Source organism: Oncorhynchus tshawytscha, linkage group LG08 (assembly GCF_018296145.1).
Source record: "Oncorhynchus tshawytscha isolate Ot180627B linkage group LG08, Otsh_v2.0, whole genome shotgun sequence".
In the NCBI taxonomy this organism is placed as follows: domain Eukaryota; kingdom Metazoa; phylum Chordata; class Actinopteri; order Salmoniformes; family Salmonidae; genus Oncorhynchus; species Oncorhynchus tshawytscha.
In genome coordinates this window covers 52,989,003-53,010,096 of record NC_056436.1, presented here as the reverse complement: position 1 = coordinate 53,010,096, position 21,094 = coordinate 52,989,003, and the positions used below count along the sequence as shown (strand labels likewise).

At 40.2% G+C, this 21,094-nt stretch overlaps 1 protein-coding gene across 4 annotated transcripts in view; it reads left to right on the top strand.

Moving 5' to 3' along the window:
• The window catches only part of LOC112256328 (pituitary homeobox 2), a 53,674-nt gene extending 51,906 nt beyond the window's left edge, over window positions 1–1,768 (top strand). For all 4 annotated transcript variants that reach the window (XM_024429497.2, XM_024429498.2, XM_024429496.2 and 1 more), the window contains one exon: window positions 577–1,768. In XM_024429497.2, the coding sequence (XP_024285265.1) occupies window positions 577–1,140 (564 nt within the window). In that variant the 3' untranslated portion in view covers window positions 1,141–1,768. The remainder of the gene's footprint in view (window positions 1–576) is intronic.
• Window positions 1,769–21,094: the final 19,326 nt, after the last annotated feature.

Here is a 21,094-nt window from a genome sequence, read left to right as displayed (position 1 = left end):
TAGGCTTACACACCTTCCGAAATTAAGATGGTTCAATGACAGCTTGGAACGCTGGATGTGTTGTTGGGGTTATATTGGAATCAACCCGGATTGTTTTGCATGAGAGAAAGGGAATCAATTACGCCCTGTTGCAATCCAACATAGGCTTGTAATCACAAGGAGCGTTGCGCTTTGAAATAAATGACGTTACAATAGTTGTTTTGATAACGTCAAGTAATTACAAGTTTGAGAACAACTCTATATATTTAAAGCATATCCTGTGTTTACACTTTTAGTTGTGGGTATATTTTTGCAAACTGACAAGGTCAAGATTTGTCATTTGTGAGAAATTGATTTACAGTTCTATGTCTGATTTTGATTTAAGACACATCTAAAAGCCACACATGAACAAACAAAAAAATACGACATTTGGTTAATTGCTGACCAATTAGGCTACCCATCAATTCTTCTGAATTGCACAGGATAGCCAACAAGTCGTATTTACGTTGGCTATAAAATAAAGCACATGGGGCCTACATGTAGCCTAAAGGCCTACATAATTATCAAATTCTGAACTCCTCTTTTTGTTTGTTCTAGGTTTGGTTCAAGAACCGGCGAGCAAAATGGAGGAAAAGGGAAAGGAATCAACAAGCTGAGCTATGCAAGAACGGCTTCGGTCCTCAGTTCAATGGACTTATGCAGCCCTACGATGATATGTACCCCAGCTACACGTATAACAACTGGGCCGCCAAAGGGCTAACTTCGGCTTCCCTGTCGACCAAAAGCTTCCCTTTTTTCAATTCCATGAATGTCAACCCTTTGTCATCGCAGACGATGTTCTCCCCGCCGAACTCCATTTCTTCAATGAGCATGACCTCTAGCATGGTGCCGTCCGCGGTCACTGGCGTGCCCGGTTCAAGCCTTAACAGCCTCAATAACTTGAACAACCTCAGCAACCCCTCTCTTAATTCGGGAGTTCCCACGCCAACCTGCCCGTACGCCCCGCCGACTCCCCCTTATGTGTACAGGGACACTTGCAACTCCAGTCTGGCTAGCCTGAGACTGAAAGCCAAGCAGCACTCGAGTTTTGGATACACCAGTGTTCAGAATCCGGCCTCAAATCTGAGCGCTTGCCAGTACGCCGTGGATAGACCAGTCTAATACCTGAGAATACATAAACCCCAGTCACAGGAACGATAGACTACCTTTTTTCTTTTTCAAAAGGGCACGAGAAGACTAAACCACTGAAATGAGCTAAACCCTGCGATGGAGCTTTAAACTTAAACGGAAGTTATTAGGCATTTTTTGCTAATGAGTATTTTGTTCTTCACCCGCGAGTGCAGAATTTAGGATAGACCTACTTTATTTTCGAAGCGTGTTTATTTGAAAGTTTCGAATTTTGGACGTTAATTGACTGAAAGGTTGTATATATATCTAAATATCATCTCCAGTTTATTGAGGCGAATGCTCTTGCTCTCTTCTCAAGGTTCAATTTAACAAAGCATGTGGAAAACCCTAAAGGAATAATGTTTTGCTTGCAAACAAGGGAATGTACATACTAAACGCACCAGTTGTGTGTTTCTAACATATAAATTTATTATTAAATGTCTGTGTGAATATCGATTTAGAGTAGCAATCCTGGGTATAAAAAGACGCATCAAAGGTTCCTGCAAAATGACATTGGTTTTGCTCTGTGTATACTATTTGGTATGGAATTTTGTTTCGTTTTTTTCAACATCAAAAAAATAAACTATTGTGTTTTATTTAATGGAAGTAAATACATTGTTCAAAACTTTTGTTGAGGAATTTTGTGCCGATCCAAGTATTCGTGTGAGTTTTGTCGAGTCTATGTGTCTGTTGGGTTTCGATTATGCGAGCTACTAACCCGGCTAATCTATAGCGAAAACAATGGCCCTCTCCAATACACATATGAGTCAAGATGCTCCGTTAGATTAACCGCTGAATACATGTCTGCCTCTTAGCCAAGGCCTCCGAGTGATCACTGGTGCTTGAAATAACACTGGAATCAACAAACAGGAATTGGAACGAACAACAAAGGCACGAGCTCATTAACCTCTGACGTATACTAATCATGAGGGCACGACTCCTGAAAAGAGATGCAAAATATAGCACTGGATGTTTAAGATGGGTTTCTTGATACATCATGTGATTATAGGCCTACATAACATATTCGTCTATGTCAGTAATTGTACATAATACATTACCATAATCAATAATACCAATACAAGGTTAGGCTATTGTATTTTGACCAGCGCAATGTTCTACGAATCTCTTATAAACACAACGATAAACTATTGCAAAACTATTCTGTAGCCTATTGAGCATTGAGAGCTAGGTCTATGACGTCATGTTCTAGGCGTAGGCGTTCATATGGTATATATGTGCACTTTTGCTATACCTTATTTGTTGGGCAGATGAACAACAACCTCTCTTTTCAATTAGATAACAATAACAACAATAATCATCATTATATCAATAACAATTGGACAACTATGACTACGACAATAACAGTGTTATACCTTGCTGAAAAGTGCCTACATTTGTTTTGTTTTTTTATGTGGCCGAGAATACTATTTTTTTTTCAGATAGCCAACCCTCTTTTATACATTGTGTTGACACGTTTGATCCACCATTGTAGTTTTGTCTAGACAGTCCCGTTTATGATGTGCTGTGTTCGGTCATCAAATGCACCAGTGCGTTTATAGAAAATCAGAACAACTCCACAGCACCGAGAAAATATAATTCACAAGTTTGAACAAACAAACAAATAGAGGTATATAGCTAGGGGACGGAGGAGGCGGGTGCGTGTGATTTCATGACTTCAGGGCAGAGCTCAAGCTCATTTTAGGGCGCAGATGAAAAATTGAAACGTTATCACTGTTGGCCACATTGACTAAGAATACAAATCCCCCTTCAAACTTTCAGCAGATGTCTAGGGAAATAGCCTTCCGTTCTAAATCAAATGGAATGTACAGGGTAGTTTTATTTAGGCTTGTGGGATTATTTCATATTTTCAGGTGAGCTATTGTTACGTTTATAACTTACTTGTTATTCATCATGCCCATGCAATGAAAGAAAAAAACAATTGACCTAATTTTGGAGGGAAAATTGATTTTCATGGGCCCATGCTATGAAAACTATTCTAGTCAGAAAAAAATATTGGGGAAAATAAATGATCTAAAATTGCATGCTATAATGGACATCTTCTTGCTCCTAACAGGCCTGGTGAAAATGTTGCCCTAATAGCATAATCCAACAGCTGGAGCGCCACACCAAACACACTTTTCCATAAAAAGAGACCACCTAATGTGTTTCTAGAGACCTGGAGGCCATACATTTTCTATTTCAGATCATCTTGGGTTTGATTGAGTAGGTAACGTGAAGCAGTAATAGGGTAACAAGGATAAGTCTTGGCAGCTTTGCGAATACGCAGTCTGCGTCTCAATACACAACCCAATCAACATTTGGGCACTGAGGGCCTGAAGAGACAAGTCTTCAGGGGGAGACATCTCACTCGCAAAGAATCCGCCCAAGACTTCGGACCTCTCCTTCTGTAAAGCATGGACTACCCGGTAAGAAATATATTTCAATGTTTTCTAAATAACGAAATTCTAACAGGGTCAACATGCCTATATTTTGATTAATTGAACACAAGTGCTTGCTTTGCTCTTGCATTTTGTTTTCGGTGACCGAAAGATTCCACATTTTATAAGTGAAAATTATGCAACATTTTTAAAATTCTATTTATTTTGGAAGGAAATCAATTGACAACATTTATTTTGATGCAGCCCAATTTGACCTCCTGCGAAGCTATCGTCCTTAAATAATATTAAAAGCTCTTCCGTTTGATTGCCGTCTTGATTTGAGATTCATTTTATATCGTTGTAGACGATCATTCAAAAATAAACTCGACTTGTTTCATGAAGTTACTGTTATTTCAAGAGCTCATCTTCCACCTTCCACTGTGCTGGGCCTATGATGCTATTACAGCACCACCTCAAAGTTTATCAGGCTACCACAAACAGTAACAATATAATAACTTAGAATAGACTTCAGAGAATAAGCAACATTTTCTTCACCTTTTTTTCAAAGATGTGTTACACCCTTGCAAATGTTTCCGTTTATTTGTGGTTCTCCTATTTTATTGCCATTGTGATTTTAGCCTACTTATCAGGAAACATAAATGGGAATGCTGATTCAATTCGTTTATCTAAAATAGTCAACTCATGTTGGGTTCCTTATGATAAGGATGTTACAGAAAATGCAGAGAGCCAATCATCTCTGTTCCACCACTGGGAATTCAAATGACGCAAGTGAGAGCACACATCCGTGCCTGTCTCGTTGACTCTAATCTAAATAATTAACAAGCTCTCAATATTCATGTCATGGTGTGCCAAACATGTGAGACATTTTGCCAATATGGTGTCTATTTATTGTCCAATTACACACACCAATTACATGCAACTCTGATCTTCTGAAAGCTATTTTCTACCGAATTTGTTATTCATGTCAACTTGTTTAGGCCTTTCTGTTGTGTGCAAATATGCTCGACATATCCTTGCAATTTTTCATTTCATATACACGGATGCACAAGTTTAAATAAATGCATGCGTAGCAATTTCATATTAAAATAAATTTGTATTCAAACGTTTCTGATTTCACAGAGATATTGGAGGAAATTGTCCACCCTCCCAAACAAATCAAGCATAGTTTTTGTCATATTAATGGATTATTATTAATAATTCATGACCAACAGCCTGTTTTCAAATTAGAAATGCATGTTTTCATATGGGTGCAAACCAGTTATAGCGGGCGAATATTCGTTTCTTCTCTTTTGAACAGGGAACGGTGGCGAATTAAAATACTTGAATTCTTCCCTAGATTTTTACCAACGTGTCAATTTGAATTACAGTATTTAAAAAGCTACGAATGTATTTACACTTTCAACACTGTTACATTGTAGTCAAGGTTATTAATGAGCATGTTACAATAGCGTAATTGACGACCTTACTCAACATTAGTAGGCCCACTTTTTGGAAAAATACAATATTCCCATAAGTTAAATTGGCAAACAATAAACAGATAACTATTGAGAGTCCTGCATTAGAGGTTTCCACTAAATGCAAATTCCCATTCAGCAAAGGTGCATACCTTCCTTTTGATGGCTCTACTGTATTGTCATAAACAGTTAAATGTCAAAGAGAATGGCAAGCCCTCTTGAATTGTCTGGATAGTAGGAATAGACAATGAATAATCTCAGACAAACTTGTTCATTCAGATCAATTCCAATTATTCTCCTTTCTCACACACAAAAACGTTGACCAAACCACTTTTAGCCAGTGGGAGGCTTCTGACCAATCCTGACACAGGGGCTGCAGCAAGAGGTCATATGAGCTGACCCCACACATTCTCCCCCCTCCCTACCCCTTACAAGTGAGAACCTTACTATGAAGGAGTTCTAAAGTCACTTGGTGTCTGTCTGTCTGTCTGTCTGTCTGTTTGCGTGCGTGCTTGTGTGTGTGTGTGCACGCCTGTGTGTGTGTGCCTGTGTATGCCTAGATGAGTGTGTGTATGCCTGTCTGTTAGCTTGCATGTGCATGTGTATGTGTGTGTCTGTGGTGTGTGTGTGTGCACGCCTGTGTGTGTGTGCATGTGTATATGAGTGTGCTTGCGTGTGTATATAAGTCTGCTTGTGTCAGTCACAGGCTCATGCTTTGAAGGCTGGGAGCGTGCAAGTTTGTGTGACGCTGAAACAGCTCTAGGCGTCCCTTTTCCGAGGGCCGTTGGCCGTCTGGCCGGAGCGTGTGAAAGCAGATAACCAGGGCAAATTTCATGACTCACACACTTCCTGCTCTGTGAAGTTATATTAAAGGCTGCAGAAAAAACACCACATCTCTGATGTTTTGGCTCCAAATCGATTGCTACACATTGAACATGTTGGCTTCACCCTTGAAAGTGTTCAAAGGATCGGTACCACGGCCCTAATGTGCCTGGAATAGAAACATGATATGATCCGTGGCTGGATTACTTAAATAAACAGCCCTGTTTTCTAACAGTCTTTTCTTCAGCCATGTGTTGTTATATTGAGTATTCGGTTTTATAGCAGTCTTGTCACAAATATATGGACGGGTTAGTTGTTTAGCAACAAAACCGACGCGTGTGCAACTATGAGGTAAAACAGATGGGGTTGGCTTAGACTGTTGACAACATGGAAACTATATTTAGTCCCCAAATGTTTCTTGAAAACATAAATATGTTTGCACAATGAGCACTTGCTTTCTCTCAAATACATTGTTACAGTTGTTGGTTAGCTAGCTAGGGAATTTTAGCCAAATTAGCATAGGCATGACATCAGCCAAAACAAGACATGGAATCAATTACAAGATACAACGAGCTGAAACGAGCCACCTACGATTGCCCACTTGGCAGCTACTTGTCATTGTTGCTGGCTATCTGACCATTCAGAATCAAAACAAGGAACGTCTTCCAGCCACATCAAAACACGCTCATCCTTTTTTGTGACTTTATTAGCTAACCCGTCTATTGTAATGGGCAATTGCCTATTAGGAATGTGCACTAAGTGTCTTTTGGGGTTCCATTGGGCCGGCCATATGTAACCAGCCAGGTCACCGTCATAGAAGTCAGTATTCAACGTCCATCCATGTCTGAAGTCGTCAGGAGAGGATGTGGAAACCGGCCACTAGGGGCAACAGTGAGCGCTGTTACCTTCAACCAGGTTTTGGTTTTGCTCGGGCGTTGTGGGTGGGGATGGTGAATGGGAGTAAGCATCTGCTTCTCTGATTCCAAAAGGTTGCAAGTTGGAATCCAGCGTTAAAAGGTTGTTTTAGATATTGCTGTTTTAAGCTTATCCCAAACCTTTACCTTGACGCTTCAAAGTTAATGCCTAAGCGTAAGATTTTGGAGTTAATACCTAAACGTAACCCTTACTTAAAAAAAATGGATTTAATGCCTATATTTAAATTTAACCACTTTGAAATTTGATGTTTGGAACAACTTCGAAATGTGATGTTTGAGAAACATGGATTAACATCTAATTCTGACGTGAGACTGTGAGAAGTAGTTGTTGTATCAAGCGTCTCAGAGTGCTGATTTGGGTTTCGTTTTTCCTTTTAGATCAGCATAAATGAGTGCATGGCCAGGCGGGAACTGTGACATTTGAAACATAGGGACCCTGCTCGTGTGGTGTCACTCTGCTTCCGTGTGATTGATACAGGCCACAGCAGGGGCTTCAAACAACAACGGTAACGTCTGAATAAATGCTTGAATGGATAGATGTGTATTTCTTATGTCAGCGTGATGTACTGTAGTTGCTGTATGACCTGTGATCCATTTCACTGGGGGGAAAAACAGAGACAGAAAGACTTGTTTAACATGTCACGGGAATGTTTTAATGTCTGCTGTACATGATAAGACCAAACAAATGGTAATCCATACATTATTTAAGCAGCTCAGATGAGCAGGAAAAGGATAACATTACATTGACTTTGCTGGTGGATGGGAGGAGTTATGCCTTTACGGTGTGAGGAGTTTTTTAAATCCGAAACAAACTTTTGAAGACACATTTTGCATAGAGGTTGAGGTGAGAAAGCTGGTCACACTTCCTTTGAATATCCGTTTCATAATGCATTATAAGCACATTTATAGTGCCTTATTAGCAATGCATTATGAACAAAAAAACGGTTGTGTCCCTCCATAAGAAGCCTAAAAAACCTATCTTAGAGCCATATTGTCCAATGAACACACCTCCTCCTGTAACTAGCAATATCTTCCTCTTCATGTCCTTTCATGTTAACCTGACAAGCCTTGAGTTTCAGCCTCATCTGAGTCATGTTCAGACACATTTACTTTACACTGTCTGTCTGCTTTCTTTTCAAACAGTGTCACTCGCGTCTCTCCTCAATGTTCCTTTTTCTGTCACCTACTGTAACATTGTATCATTGGCTATTACCTCTACCCCTACTGTCAGCCGCCCAAAGATTCTCTGACAACTACCTTAATACATGGCATACTTACATGGTGATTTAGAATTTTATCAAGGATATTTTTCCTAGAAGGACAAAAATCTAATATTGTAAAATTGATTTAAAAAAGTAATTATCAACTATGCATGAGCTTGCCTTTAATGTTATTACTTTCAACAAATAAATGGTAAAAACATACATTAGAGAAATTCGAAGACAATTCAAATACAACCCTTATTTGAACTGAGACATACCAGACCCACTCACTTTAGTCAGTTGAGGTTGACAGGCGTTGAGTGGTGTTTTATGTCTATGGCTCAATTCCAAACCAAAAACATGTTCCCTTGTCCCAGGCCCTGACATTGTTTACTTACCCTTGCAGATCTGAAAATCATTGTAAGCTACATGTCAGAAACTACACCCCGTCAATGAAAAGACCTACCCAGATCTTTACGATCATCAGAACAAGGGGAATCAACAAGGAGAGAGGGAAGGGAGCAATGGATAGTATTGGAACCCAGCCCAGCAGGGACTTACATGCTCAAGCTATATCTCACAGATGGTAGGATCTCAGGGAGTTGATGTAGGAAATCCACTGAGTAATATTGATCTGTGGAAACATCCTCTCTATGCCTGATATCCACAGGATGTCCACTTCCACCGGGGGCTGCAGTGAGACATAGCTACTGGGATTTCCAATAGTACCCACTGCCCTCTGACAGACACCTGCTACGTGGACCACAGCTCCACATCTCTCCATCTAGATTCTACTCTACAGCATGGTCGTACTGCAGTGAAACACAATGTCTGGTGATACTGAATAACTAATCTAATCATATAGAAATGTTTTGCTGTTTTTATACCAGTATATTAAAGTAAGCATATAAAAAATGTTTACGGTTTGTCATGGCATGATGTACGCAATTAGATTAGATTGTTCTTAGTAAGGATGATGATTATCTCAATAAATAAAGATTTCCATTGAAAAATGTGGTTTAAAAAGGATTAACGCGACAGGGTGTTTATATGGCTTAATATTGGTTTAGACCACTTGGTAATTCAGATATAGCGACTGTCAGATGTACTATCAGACAACTATTGAGATAAAGAAAATCTTGAAGTGACTTTAAAATACTTCAACTTATTTAAGGCATGCTTGATTTAGCTTGGAGTATGCACTCCAGTATTCCATTGGTTTTATTGTGAACATAATCAATTGCACCTCGAGTACTTGAATGTATTTGACACAGGTCTGGAGAACTGTGACAACCAACCCATGTCTCAGATTCCCCTACTTTATTGCCCAGCTCTATGAAAAGCAGGAAGTGCAAAAATCGGAGCGTTACAGAGAGTTTGTCTCACAACTATTAAAGGATAGTTCAACTTTTCACAAGCAAACATATTTCAACCCTCTTAACATGATCACACCTGGACGACAGTGCCTTCAAAAAGTATTCACACCCCTTGACTTTTTCCACATTTTGTGGTGTTACAGGCTGGAATTAAAATGGAGTAAACATAGTTTTTAAAAATTTTATCACTGGCCTACACACAATACCCCATAATGTCAAAGTGGAAATGTTTTTTTGTTTGTTGATTTTTTTTATACAAATGTATTAAAAATGAAAAGCTGAAATGTCTTCAGTAGTATTCAACCTCTTTGTTTTGGCAAGCCTAAATAAATTCAGGAGTAAAAATGTGCTTAACATGTCACAACATAAGTTCTATTGACTCACTCTGTGTGAAACAATAGTGTTTAACATGACTACCTCATCTCTGTACCCCACACATACAATTATCTATAAGGTCCCTCAGTCGAGTAGTACATTTCAAACACAGATTTAACCACAAAGACCAGGGAGGTGTTCCAATGGCTACAAAGTAGGTCACCTATAGGTAGATGGGTAAAAAAAAAAAGCAGAAATGTAATATTCCTTTGAGCATGCTGAAGTTATTAATTACACTTTGGATGGTGTATAAATACACCCAGTCACTACAAAGATACAGGCGTCCTTCCTTACTCCGATGCCGGAGAGAAAGGAAACCACTCAGCGATTTCACCACGAGGCCAATAGTGACTTTCAAAGAGTTACAGATAATAATGGCTGTGATGGGAGAAATGTGAGGATGGATCAATAACACGTAGGTACTTCACAATGCTAACATAATTGACAAAGTGAAAAGAAGGAAGCTTGTACAGAATAAAAAATACTCCAAAACATCCATCCCGTTTGCAACAAGGCACTAAAGTAATACTGCAAAAACTGTGGCAATGCACTTACATTTTTGTCCTGACTACAAAGTGTTATGTTTGGGGCAAAGCCAATACAACGCATTACTGAGTACCACTCTCCATATTTTCAAGCACAGTGGTGGCTGCTGTCACATCCAGATCTGTTTCACCTGTCTTTGTGATTGTCTCCACCCACCTCCAGGTGTCACCTATCTTCCCCCATTATCCCCTGTGTATTTATACCTTTGTTCTCTGTTGGTCTGTTGCTAGTTTGTCTTGTTTGCTCGAGTCAACCAGCGTTTTGTGGCTCGCCTTCTGCTTTTTCTAGTCTCTCTTTCTTGCCCTCCTAGTTTTGACCTTTGCCTGTCCTGACTCTGAGCCTTCCTGTCTGACCACTCTGCCTGTCCCTGAGCCTGCTGACCTGTACTGCTAGCCCCCTCTGGATTACCGACCTCTGCCTTACCCAGACCCTGAGTCTACCTGTCGTCCAGTAGCGTTGCCCGGCCTCTGGTTTTCTGACTGTCTTAACGGCAGGATAGCATAGTGGTTAGAGTGTTGGGCTAGTAACCGAATGGTTGCAAGTTCAAATCCCCGAGCTGACAAAGTACAATTCTGTTGTTCTGCCCCTGAACAAGGCAGTTAATAACTCACTGTTCCTAGGCCGTCATTGAAAATAAGAATTTGTTCTTAACTGACTTGCCTAGTTAAATAAAATAAAAATTAACTTGTCTTCTGCCTGCCCCTGTTGGAACATTAAACTATTGTTTATTCGACGTGGTCTGCATCTGGGTCTTCCCTTCATACCTGATAGCTGCATCATGTTATGGGTATGCTTGTAATCGTTAAGGACGGGAGACATTTTCAGGATAAAAAAGAAATGGAACTGAGCTGCGCACAGGCAAAATCTTAGAGGAAAATCTTGGTTACCTCTGCTTTCCACCAGACGTTGGCAGATTAATTCACCTTTCAGCAGGACATTCAGCATGACAAAACCTAAAACGCAAGGCCAAATCCACACAGGAGTTGCTTACCAAGAAGACTGAATGTTCCTGACTGGATGAGTTACAGTTGATTTTAATATGCTTGAGAATCTATGAAAATACCTGAAAATTGTCTTCTAGCAATGATCAACAACCAATTTGACAGAGCTTGAAGAATTTTGAAAATAATAATGGGCAAATGTTGCACAATCCAGTTGTGGAAAGCTTTTTAGACTTAACCAGAAAGACTCACAGCTGTATTCACTGCCAAAGGTGATTCTAACATTTATTGACTCATGGGTTTGAATACTTATGTAATAAAGATATATTAGTGTTTTTTGTTTTATTTTTTACAAATGTCATTGACAAAAAATGACAATGAAACAATGTAACACAAAGTGTGAAAAAAGTCAAGGGGTGTCTATACTTTCTGAAGTGGCTGAAAGGTGAGTTTTGTAGTCCAACAGGGGACATTCAATTGACACCCTACAGTTCCTCACTCAGCAAAACTAAACCATGAATAGCAGTCTCTCCTAAACTGGCCAGCTTGACATGACTCCCTTTAATTGTTTACTGTGAAATTGCACACTGGTGAAAGGGCCATACACGGGTAGACCTACAAGCCGGACAGGTTGAGAAATCAAGCATATACACTGATTATACAAAACATTAGGAACACCTTCTAGATACTGAGTTGCCCCCCTTTCAGGTCAGTCTATGTCGTGGAAAGAGCAGTTGTTCTTAACGTTTTGTACACTCGGTGTAAATGTACCTTGCATTCCGTTTTATGTCCATACAACCATACAACATTTAACAGCCAACTGGCCACCTCCAACCTCCCTTCCTCTGCCAATTATAATCTTTAATAAGGAAGGCACGTTCAAACCCGTTCTCACTCTAATAAACTCTGGCGAAAAGTAATCTGCCCACGCTTCCATTCCAACATCCCTGCTCATTACCGGGCGCAGTGGGAGAACCACTGTGTGCGACATGGTAATCCAGGATGGAAGGCGTCACGTCACTGTCATTAATAGAAAGGTAAGGCGAGACACACAGGGGATTGGAAGGATGGAGGACGGATGTGACTCACAACACACAACACATAACCGCAGATCAAATGCTTTGGTGTTCTCCGAGGGAGAATACGATGTGGTTCTCCTGAAATGGCCTAACAAAGACGCATTCTCTTAACATGGGTGTAGGCAGGCCTACCATTGAGGCCTAGGCCTATTATGACATTTCCCATTAACATGTTCATTGCTGAACCAAGTATGTCTGTGACCCATTTCTGGACTTCACTTTGCCTACTTGACTTATTCCTAGTGGAGCAAAGGGCACCAGAAAACACTGGTCTGGCCGGTTTCCTTGACATCATTCAAGTTGGTTCCCGCTTTCTTCATCTCTTTCCTCACTCGTCCTTCTCCATGACTTCGCCAACCTTCCTTTTGCTGGAGCTGTGAAGAAATGTTGGGCCAAAAGTTCCATTCTTAGTAGGGTTGTATGCTTTAAAAATGTATAGGGCCACTTTTATTACTAGGAGTAGCTACACACACAACCCCCGTCCTTGAGGATCATGCTCAGTCTGTTGATGAACTCATATAGCCAGAAGAGGGCAGCAAAACTAGTCAAACCAATTAAAACAGGGTAATGAGTCGTGTCATTTGAGAAGTTCGACGAGCTTCAGTGTATGGGTCATTTGAAAATGCCTTAGTTAACTGTCCTTGAAATGAATTAAACCACATAATCAACATCAATGATTTGCATTATACACACACGTTGTAAACATTGTAAAATTACCATTTCTATGTTGTTCATGTTACGGGCTATTTCATCTACAGAGTCACAACAGTGTGCCATGGTCACAGAAAACGTTGCCTCACTCGGTTGGACATGCATTCTGGCAATTTATCTTGTATCCTTCGGGGTAGTGAAGCAGAAAGGTCAGGCAAAATGTATTTTATCCTCTCTAAACCGATACATTATATTGCCACTTTCACACAGCGCAACCCCGTGACAGCACCTGATGTCTTTTGGTTGAAGCTCAACTCGACGAGAAATGATCACGGTCGTTTACCTTGTTCAATCACGCACCATATTCTCATGTTTATTGAAAATGTCCCCCTTATTCTGAACATTTTACTTGGAGTAGAGTAATTCTGTGACGTATGGCAGAGTTTACTGTGTAAATTGTATAGAGAACGAGGCCATATTAATCCATCCCGTTTGTGGTGAGTAAATAGTCCTCTTATGCTCCTTGAAGTTCCCTGCTAATTTACAACCAGCAGATGGCACTGTACTGGAACAAACCAATGACCGTATGGAACAGGCAGACAAGCTGCATGCCATTCATTCATTGCCTTGCAGACTTGGGAATGGGATCTTCTTGGAGGAGTTTAGCTGGGATTGCACAATTACAGGGTCTAACCAAAGTACGCATAAAGCACCCATTTGGAGTCCATATAAAAGACTATTCAGTAAAGTTCACACGACTGCAGAATTTCCAAAAGCAACCTCGCTGAGCTAGTTAAGTGCTACCCCATCTATCCGCCCAGGCATAGTTCATGTGGACCGCAGAAGGTTTTGGAGTGTTTTAACTTTTTCTTTAAAGGGTGCTAGATGGAGGCTAGATGGAGGCAGATATTACATTTGAGTTTCAATCTGATTTGGATCCACATCGTGTCAAGGTTTATTTCCTGTTCTGGTTTGTTTTCCTCTAACAAAAATTCAACACAAACGCGTGCTATAGTAGAGTGTCATAGATTTGTTATAAGAATTCAAAAGAGAATGTCCATTGAAAGCGCTTCAAGAACTGGATGCTTGGTCTGTGTCTGAGAAACAAGCCCATAATGTCTAATCACTACCTAGGCTGATTTATAGCTAGTTTCTTTTTTTCTCCTGAAGGCCACACATTAAGGCACAAAAAAGTAAATACTAAATTCAATTAAAATAAGACTCATCTTAACCCTAAGTACATATTTTGGAGGGGAGTAAGTAAATAATGTTGCTATGAGGGTGTTCGAGGCAGCACTTGAATCATTCTGCTAAGTAACAATATTCTGTACATCCAGGAGAAGATTCTAAAATTAGATAACACCAATCACAGTAATTCTCTCTGACTCTCCACGTTTGAGTAATGTGTAATCTTGAATCTCTAATTTTCAACCTATACCTCATTTAGTGTATGACATCTTCGGTTCTGCACGATCTCTGTACAATTCCATCTTAGTGCCACCTCAAGTATCCACAAAGAGGTGCTCAGTACAAACAAAGGCAAGTGCATAAAGGAAACACTGTATGTAGATTCCCCTATGGTCCACTTGAGCATCCATCATGGTTCAGGTCACGAGCAGAGCGGGAAAGAGCAACACATCAAGTGTAATACTACCTCACATTATTTAGTTTTTCCTTCCCTCGCTTTTTGCTGGAAAATCAAGGGACCTTTCTCTCTCCGTTTATCTTTCCCTTTTTCTCTCCCCCTCTCTCTTTCATGTCATCCCCATCCACTCCTGACCCTCTCTCTCTCTCTCTTGATATCAGAAAATAACTGAATACATTTGTGTTAGCTGTTTCCTTCTACAGCTCCTCTCTCTCACCCTGATGAATTCCTTATCCCCAGAGTAACTTTGAGGGTTCCCCCATCCCAGCTGAACAGAAAAAGTCTTAGATGCCTGGCATGTCTAACTAGAGTAGCTGGCTACTCACCCGAGGCAAGGGCCACACACACACACACACACACACACACACACACACACACACACACACACACTGCAGACCATATCAGTTCATCCTCCCCTGGACTCTAGCAAAATGAACACAACTTAATGCCTTTTTGATTCTCCCCATTTGAGTTGACCCTTAAGCTTGTTCTTTTTTTTCAAAGCATTTTAAGGATCACTTGAAGCAAAAGAGTGCTTTGCACTTATATTATCCCGAAGGAAAGAATAAACACAAACCACGTAGAACAAGTTTTGCATGGTCCTTAATGTAATGAGCTCAGGCAGAGGGTCATATAGGTTGCAGGCTAGGTCATGATTATTCTTAAGGCCGTGGTCTGATGATATGGTTACAGGCATTTCCATGGAAAGGCCCCTTAACATGTGAAGTTCATAGGAGCACATCAAATTTGGTGTCAAATGAAAGGTAAGAGTCTATATATTTTTTAAATTAAGGCACATACACATTTTTTATTTATTTTTTCCAAATGTGGTCGTGTTTGGGGGTGTAGCTCATTAAAATAATAGCCAGTGTGTAGAATAACACCAACACATGCAAAGGAGGATATTACATTTGTGAACCTACTCAGGATACATCACCATGAAGATAGTGACATTGAAATAAAATAAAATAAAAATGTATTTGTCACATGCGGCGAATATAGCCTTACCGTGAAACGCTTACTTGTAACGGCTGTTGGAAGGAGAGGACCAAGGTGCAGCTTGGTATGTGTCCATATTTATTAAATGAACAAGAAATAACAAAATAACAAAGAGAATGACCGAAACAGTTCTGGCTGGTGCAGACACACGACAGAAAACATAGAACACAAAACATAGAATGCCCACCCCAACTCACGCCCTGACCAACCTAAAACAGAGACATACAAAAGGAACTAAGGTCAGGACGTGACATTACTTACAAGCCCGTAACCAACAATGCAGTTCAAGAAATAGAGTTAAGAAAATATTTACTACATAAACTAAAGTAAAAAAATAAACATTTGCACAATTAATTTATATTACCAGTCACACGCTTTGGAATATCGACGGAAATTTTTTAAAACTCAACCAAACCAACTTCAGCTAAAATGGCTCCCATGCCACCTTCATTGAAGGCTTCAAAAGCCAATTCGGGCGATAACAAATCACGTGAATGTTTGGCAGAAGAACTCACCGAATTGCTGAATAACTCACTGGCGGCTGCTCTGGCTTCCATTCAGGCAACCATGAGAACCATCTGTACTTCTATGGCGTCTCACACTACCACACCGGCCTGAAGTTGAGATCGGGCTGTCGGGCCACAGCAACCAACGCACAACGCTGGAAACCAGAATTTACAATGTGGCCGCCGCCAACAAGTCGCTGCAGCTACAAGTGGAAGACTTGATTTCATGTTCAAAATGCCAGAATTTCCACGTGATTGGACTGCCAAGAGGGATCTGAGACAGGATCTCCAACCCTGTTCATGGCGGAGCTGTTCAAGGAGGATTTGGGCGATGAGGCTTTTCCCAATCTTCCTGAACTCGATAGAGCCCACCAAAATCTCAGCCAGGCGGCCATTCCATCATAGCGTGGTTCCATCGATACAAAGAAAAGGAGCTCGTCCTTATGGAGTGGTTGAAAAGCGAGTTTTAATGACTCCAACCTAAGTGTATGTAAACTTCTGACTTCAACAGTATATTGAATGCCTGGATTGGGATGATTTTTGACCTGCCTGTAATTATGTGAGTAACGTTAGTCCTAGCGACCGTGTGGACACTGGGCTACATGCATTTCTAGTGAATTAATCCTATTTTAAATCTTGCTGGCTACAGTAGGTATGTTTGAGGCAGCACATGACTAGTTTGTGTTGTTGACAATGACACACTTTGCTGATATATATAAACAGTTGAAGTCGGATGTTTACATACACTTTAGGTTGGAGTCATTAAAACTCGTTTTTCAACCACTCCATAAATTTCTTCTTAACAAACTATAGTTTTGGCAAGTTGGTTAAGGACATCTACTTTGTGCATGACATCAGTCATTTTTCCAACAACTGTTTACAGACAGATTATTTCACTTATATTCACTGTATCACAATTCCAGTTGGTCAGAAGTTTACATACACTAAGTTGACTGTGCCTTTAAACAATTTCCAAACACCTGAAGGTACCACGTTCATCTGTACAAACAACAGTACGCAAGTATAAACACCATGGGACCACGCAGCCATATTACCGCTCAGGAAGGAGATGCATTCTTAGGTGCAAAAAGTGCAAATCAATCTCAGAACAACAGCAAAGGACCTTGTGAAGATACTGGAGGAAACAGGTACAAATGTATCTATATCCACAGTAAAACGAGTCCTATATCGACATAACCTGAAAGGCCGCTCAGCAAGGAAGAAGCCACTGCCACAAACACACCATAAAAAAACTGACTATGGTTTACAACTGCAGATGGGGACAAAGATCATACTTTCATCTGTTCTGATGAAACAAAAATATAACTGTTTGGCCATAATGACCATCGTTATGTTTGGAGGAAAAAGGGAGAAGCTTGCAAGCTGAAGAACACCATCACAACTGTGAAGAACGGGGGTGGCAGCATCATGTTGTGAGGGTGCTTTGCTGCTGGAGGGATTGGTGCACTTCACAAAATAGATGGCATCATGAGGATGAAAAATTATGTGCATATATTGAAGCAACATCTCAAGACCTCACCAAGTTAAAGCTTGGTAGCAAATGCGTCTTCCAAATGGACCATCACCCCAATCAGACTTCCAAAGTTGTGGCATAATGGCTTAAGAACAACAAAGTCAAAGTATTGGAGTGGCATCACAAAGCCCTTACCTCATTACTATAGAAGATTTGTGGGCAGAACTGAAAAAGCATGTGTGAGCAAGGAGGCCTAGAAACCTGACTCAGTTACACCAGCTCTGTCAGGAGGATTGGTCCAAAATTCACCCAACTTATTGTGGGAAGCTTGTGGAAGGCTACCCGAAACATTTGACCCAAGTTAAACAATTTAAAGTCAATGCTACCAAATCCTAATTGATTGTATGTAAACTTCTGACCCACTGGAAATGTGATGAAAGAAATAAACGCTGAAATAAATAATTCTTTCTACTATTATTCCTGATATTTCAGATTCTAAATATAAAGTGGTGATCCTAACTGACCTAAGACAGGGAATTTTTAGTAGGATTAAATGTCAGGAATTGTGAAAAACTGAGTTTAAATGTATTTGGCTAAGGTGTAAGTAAACTTCCGAATTTAACTGTATACATATATATCGATACAGCCTCCTATATGTGTATATATATACATATATTTTTCATTGGGGGTCTGCTTGATGTATACCATTTATTTATTCTCCTTTTTGTATGGACATTCTGAACTACCGTGGTTTACATTGGCCTTAATTGGTGATGTTGGTCACTGATAGAGCCCCCTAAGGACGTCTGTAACAATTTACCAAGACAGGGGCTAACCCCTTTCATTGCCTGCTGGTTAATTTCAAACGTTTTTCATTACTCAGGCCTGTGGACTACATTCATATTACATCCATTGAAATGACAGATCGCTGTTAACATTTTTAAATAACTGAAGCTGAAGGTTTATGCTCTTTGTTTAAAGTGTGACCGAAACCCAAAATGTACACTTGCCTACTGCCATATTTTATTTTTTAATTTCAAGGGTGTATGTAACTTCTTTCCTAGATCCGTTTATTACCCTGCACATGTTTATGGTAATAAACTGATGCTGAGTAAGAGAGAATTCCTGCTGCTCGTCTCGTTTCCTTTTGTTTTCTTTGAATGGTATTGTACTATCACTTGTATTACATTTTTGAGTATGTTGGGGGGGGTTGGGGTTATGTCGGCATTATCAAAAGACTCGTGTGCTCTGTGTCTGTTTCTCTAAGGGATTTGATATTTTATTAAGATGTTCTTTTTCTTCATGCTGATCCTCTCTCAATGTCACGTGTGCTCCCTCTCCCTCTCTAGGTCACCAGGCTGCTCGCTATGGCGCACACATGTCACCATCGTTACGCGCACCTGTGCATCATCCGACTCACCTGGACTCCATCACCTCTCTGATTACCTTCCCCGTATAAAGCCCTGCTATTGTTATTCAATGCTGCTCTTTCATTATTTGCTTTTCTTATCTCTTGTTTTTTTCTGCAACATTGTTTTGTTGTTATTTTCTTAAAACTGCATCGTTGGTTAAGGGCTTGCAAGTAAGCATTTCACTGTAAGGTTGTTGTTGCATGTGACAAATACATTTTTTATTTGATATATATGTCATTCCCTTCGGTTCCTTCCCCCAGGCGTTATTGATTCTGTTCCAGTGTCATGTCTGTGTTTCTTGTTTTGTATTTAGTTGATTTCATTTATTAAAACACTCGCTCCCTGAACTTGCTTCCCGACTCTCAGCGCACTCGTTGCGCCCAATCTCTCTTTTCCTCTTACTTCTTCATTTGACTTCTCCTTTTATAAGTATTCATGTATTGTGCAACAACAAGACAGGATGGTATTTTGGGGCTTCCAGTCAGACTGGCGACATGGAACATTCGCGGTTGTGACAAATTAAGGGCGCCAGAGTACTTTCACATCTGTAGAGCCTAAATACTGATTTCGCATTTCTTCAAGAAACGCACCTACAGTACGTGCTAACGACCATACTAGATCGCAAAGAGCATGGGTTGGACAGGTTTTCATTCTAATTGTAATGGAAAAGCCAGGGGAACAACAGTAGTGATTCACAAACAAGTATAGTTTTCACCAGTTCATTTTAGATCCTGGAGGACGTTTATGCAATAGTTAGTGGCACCCTTTTCCAGACCCCTGTAGCACTTGCGAATGTTTACGCCCCTAACTGGGATGACACTAGATTTATGATATCTTTTTTAGCCTCTCTCCCTAATCTTGACACCCACCGCCTCATCTTCAGCGGGACTTTAACTGTGTTATTAAACCAAGACTCGACCAGTCTAATCCCAGAACACTTACTCTTTCCGGGATGTCAAAAGCTCTTTCTACATTCATGTCCCAAACGGGTTGTGTCGATCCATGGCGCTTCTTCCACCCGGTCACAAAGGAATTCTCCTACTTTTTTCTTGTTCATCATGCCTACTCACACATAGACTACTACTTTTTTTTTTAGATAGACCCCTTCTCCCCTCAGTTAAAACTACAGAATATTGTGTTATGGTAATTTCGGACCATTCCCCCCACATTAGCATTTACTCTGAATGCAAAAATAGTAGAATTGGAGATTTAACACCTATTGTCACAACGAATTCTGTGACTTTATTTCAACCAACATAGATAAATAAAAATGACAATACCTCCCCCTCTCTTATTTGGGAGACTTTCAAATAATTTCTTACATTGCTCATTATGTCAAACTAAACTGAAACGTCAAGAACTGGTGGACTCAATCCAGGTAAGAGTAGACCGCCAATATTCAACTTCACCATCCCCTGAATTACATAAAGAGAAGCTGAAATTTAACTCAATTTAATCTGTTTTCCACTGATAAAGCAGAGTTTCTGTTGCAATGAACAACGAGGACGTACTATGAATATGGTGACAAGGCCAAACCACCTTATCTCTCAGGTATTTGACTCTTCCCGTAATCTTACAAGTGATTAGTCTAATATTAATCAAACTTTTGTGTCATTTTATTCTAACCTCTACAAATCCGAACCCCCATCAGATAATACGACTATGGGCCACTTTTTTAGATAACTTAAATGTGGATATATATATACCTTTTTCAATGTCTTCTGATCTTTCTGCCGCAATCCTTTTTGTTTTACCAAGTTGGATAGGCTCATCAGTCATTTTATCTGGGCAGGCAAATCACAATCACCTAGGATACGTAGAGCAATACTTTAAAGAAGGAGATAAGATGGAGGATTGGCACTTCCAAATGTACTGCTGTATTATGGTCTGGTGTAATGCTCTGGTGCTCATTAGAAGCACATATCCCGCCAATCATCCTCTATTTCTGCTCTTACTTGTGCCCCACTCTCCTTGTGTCCTTCAAAGTATACTGTAAACCCCATTGTGCTCTCTACTTTGAAGATTTGGAGACAATTTCGTCAACATTTTAGACTTTCTGCCCCTTCTCGTCTAAGCCCAATTTTCTAACAACCACCTATTTTTACCCTCCAAACTCAACCAGGCTTTTGTTT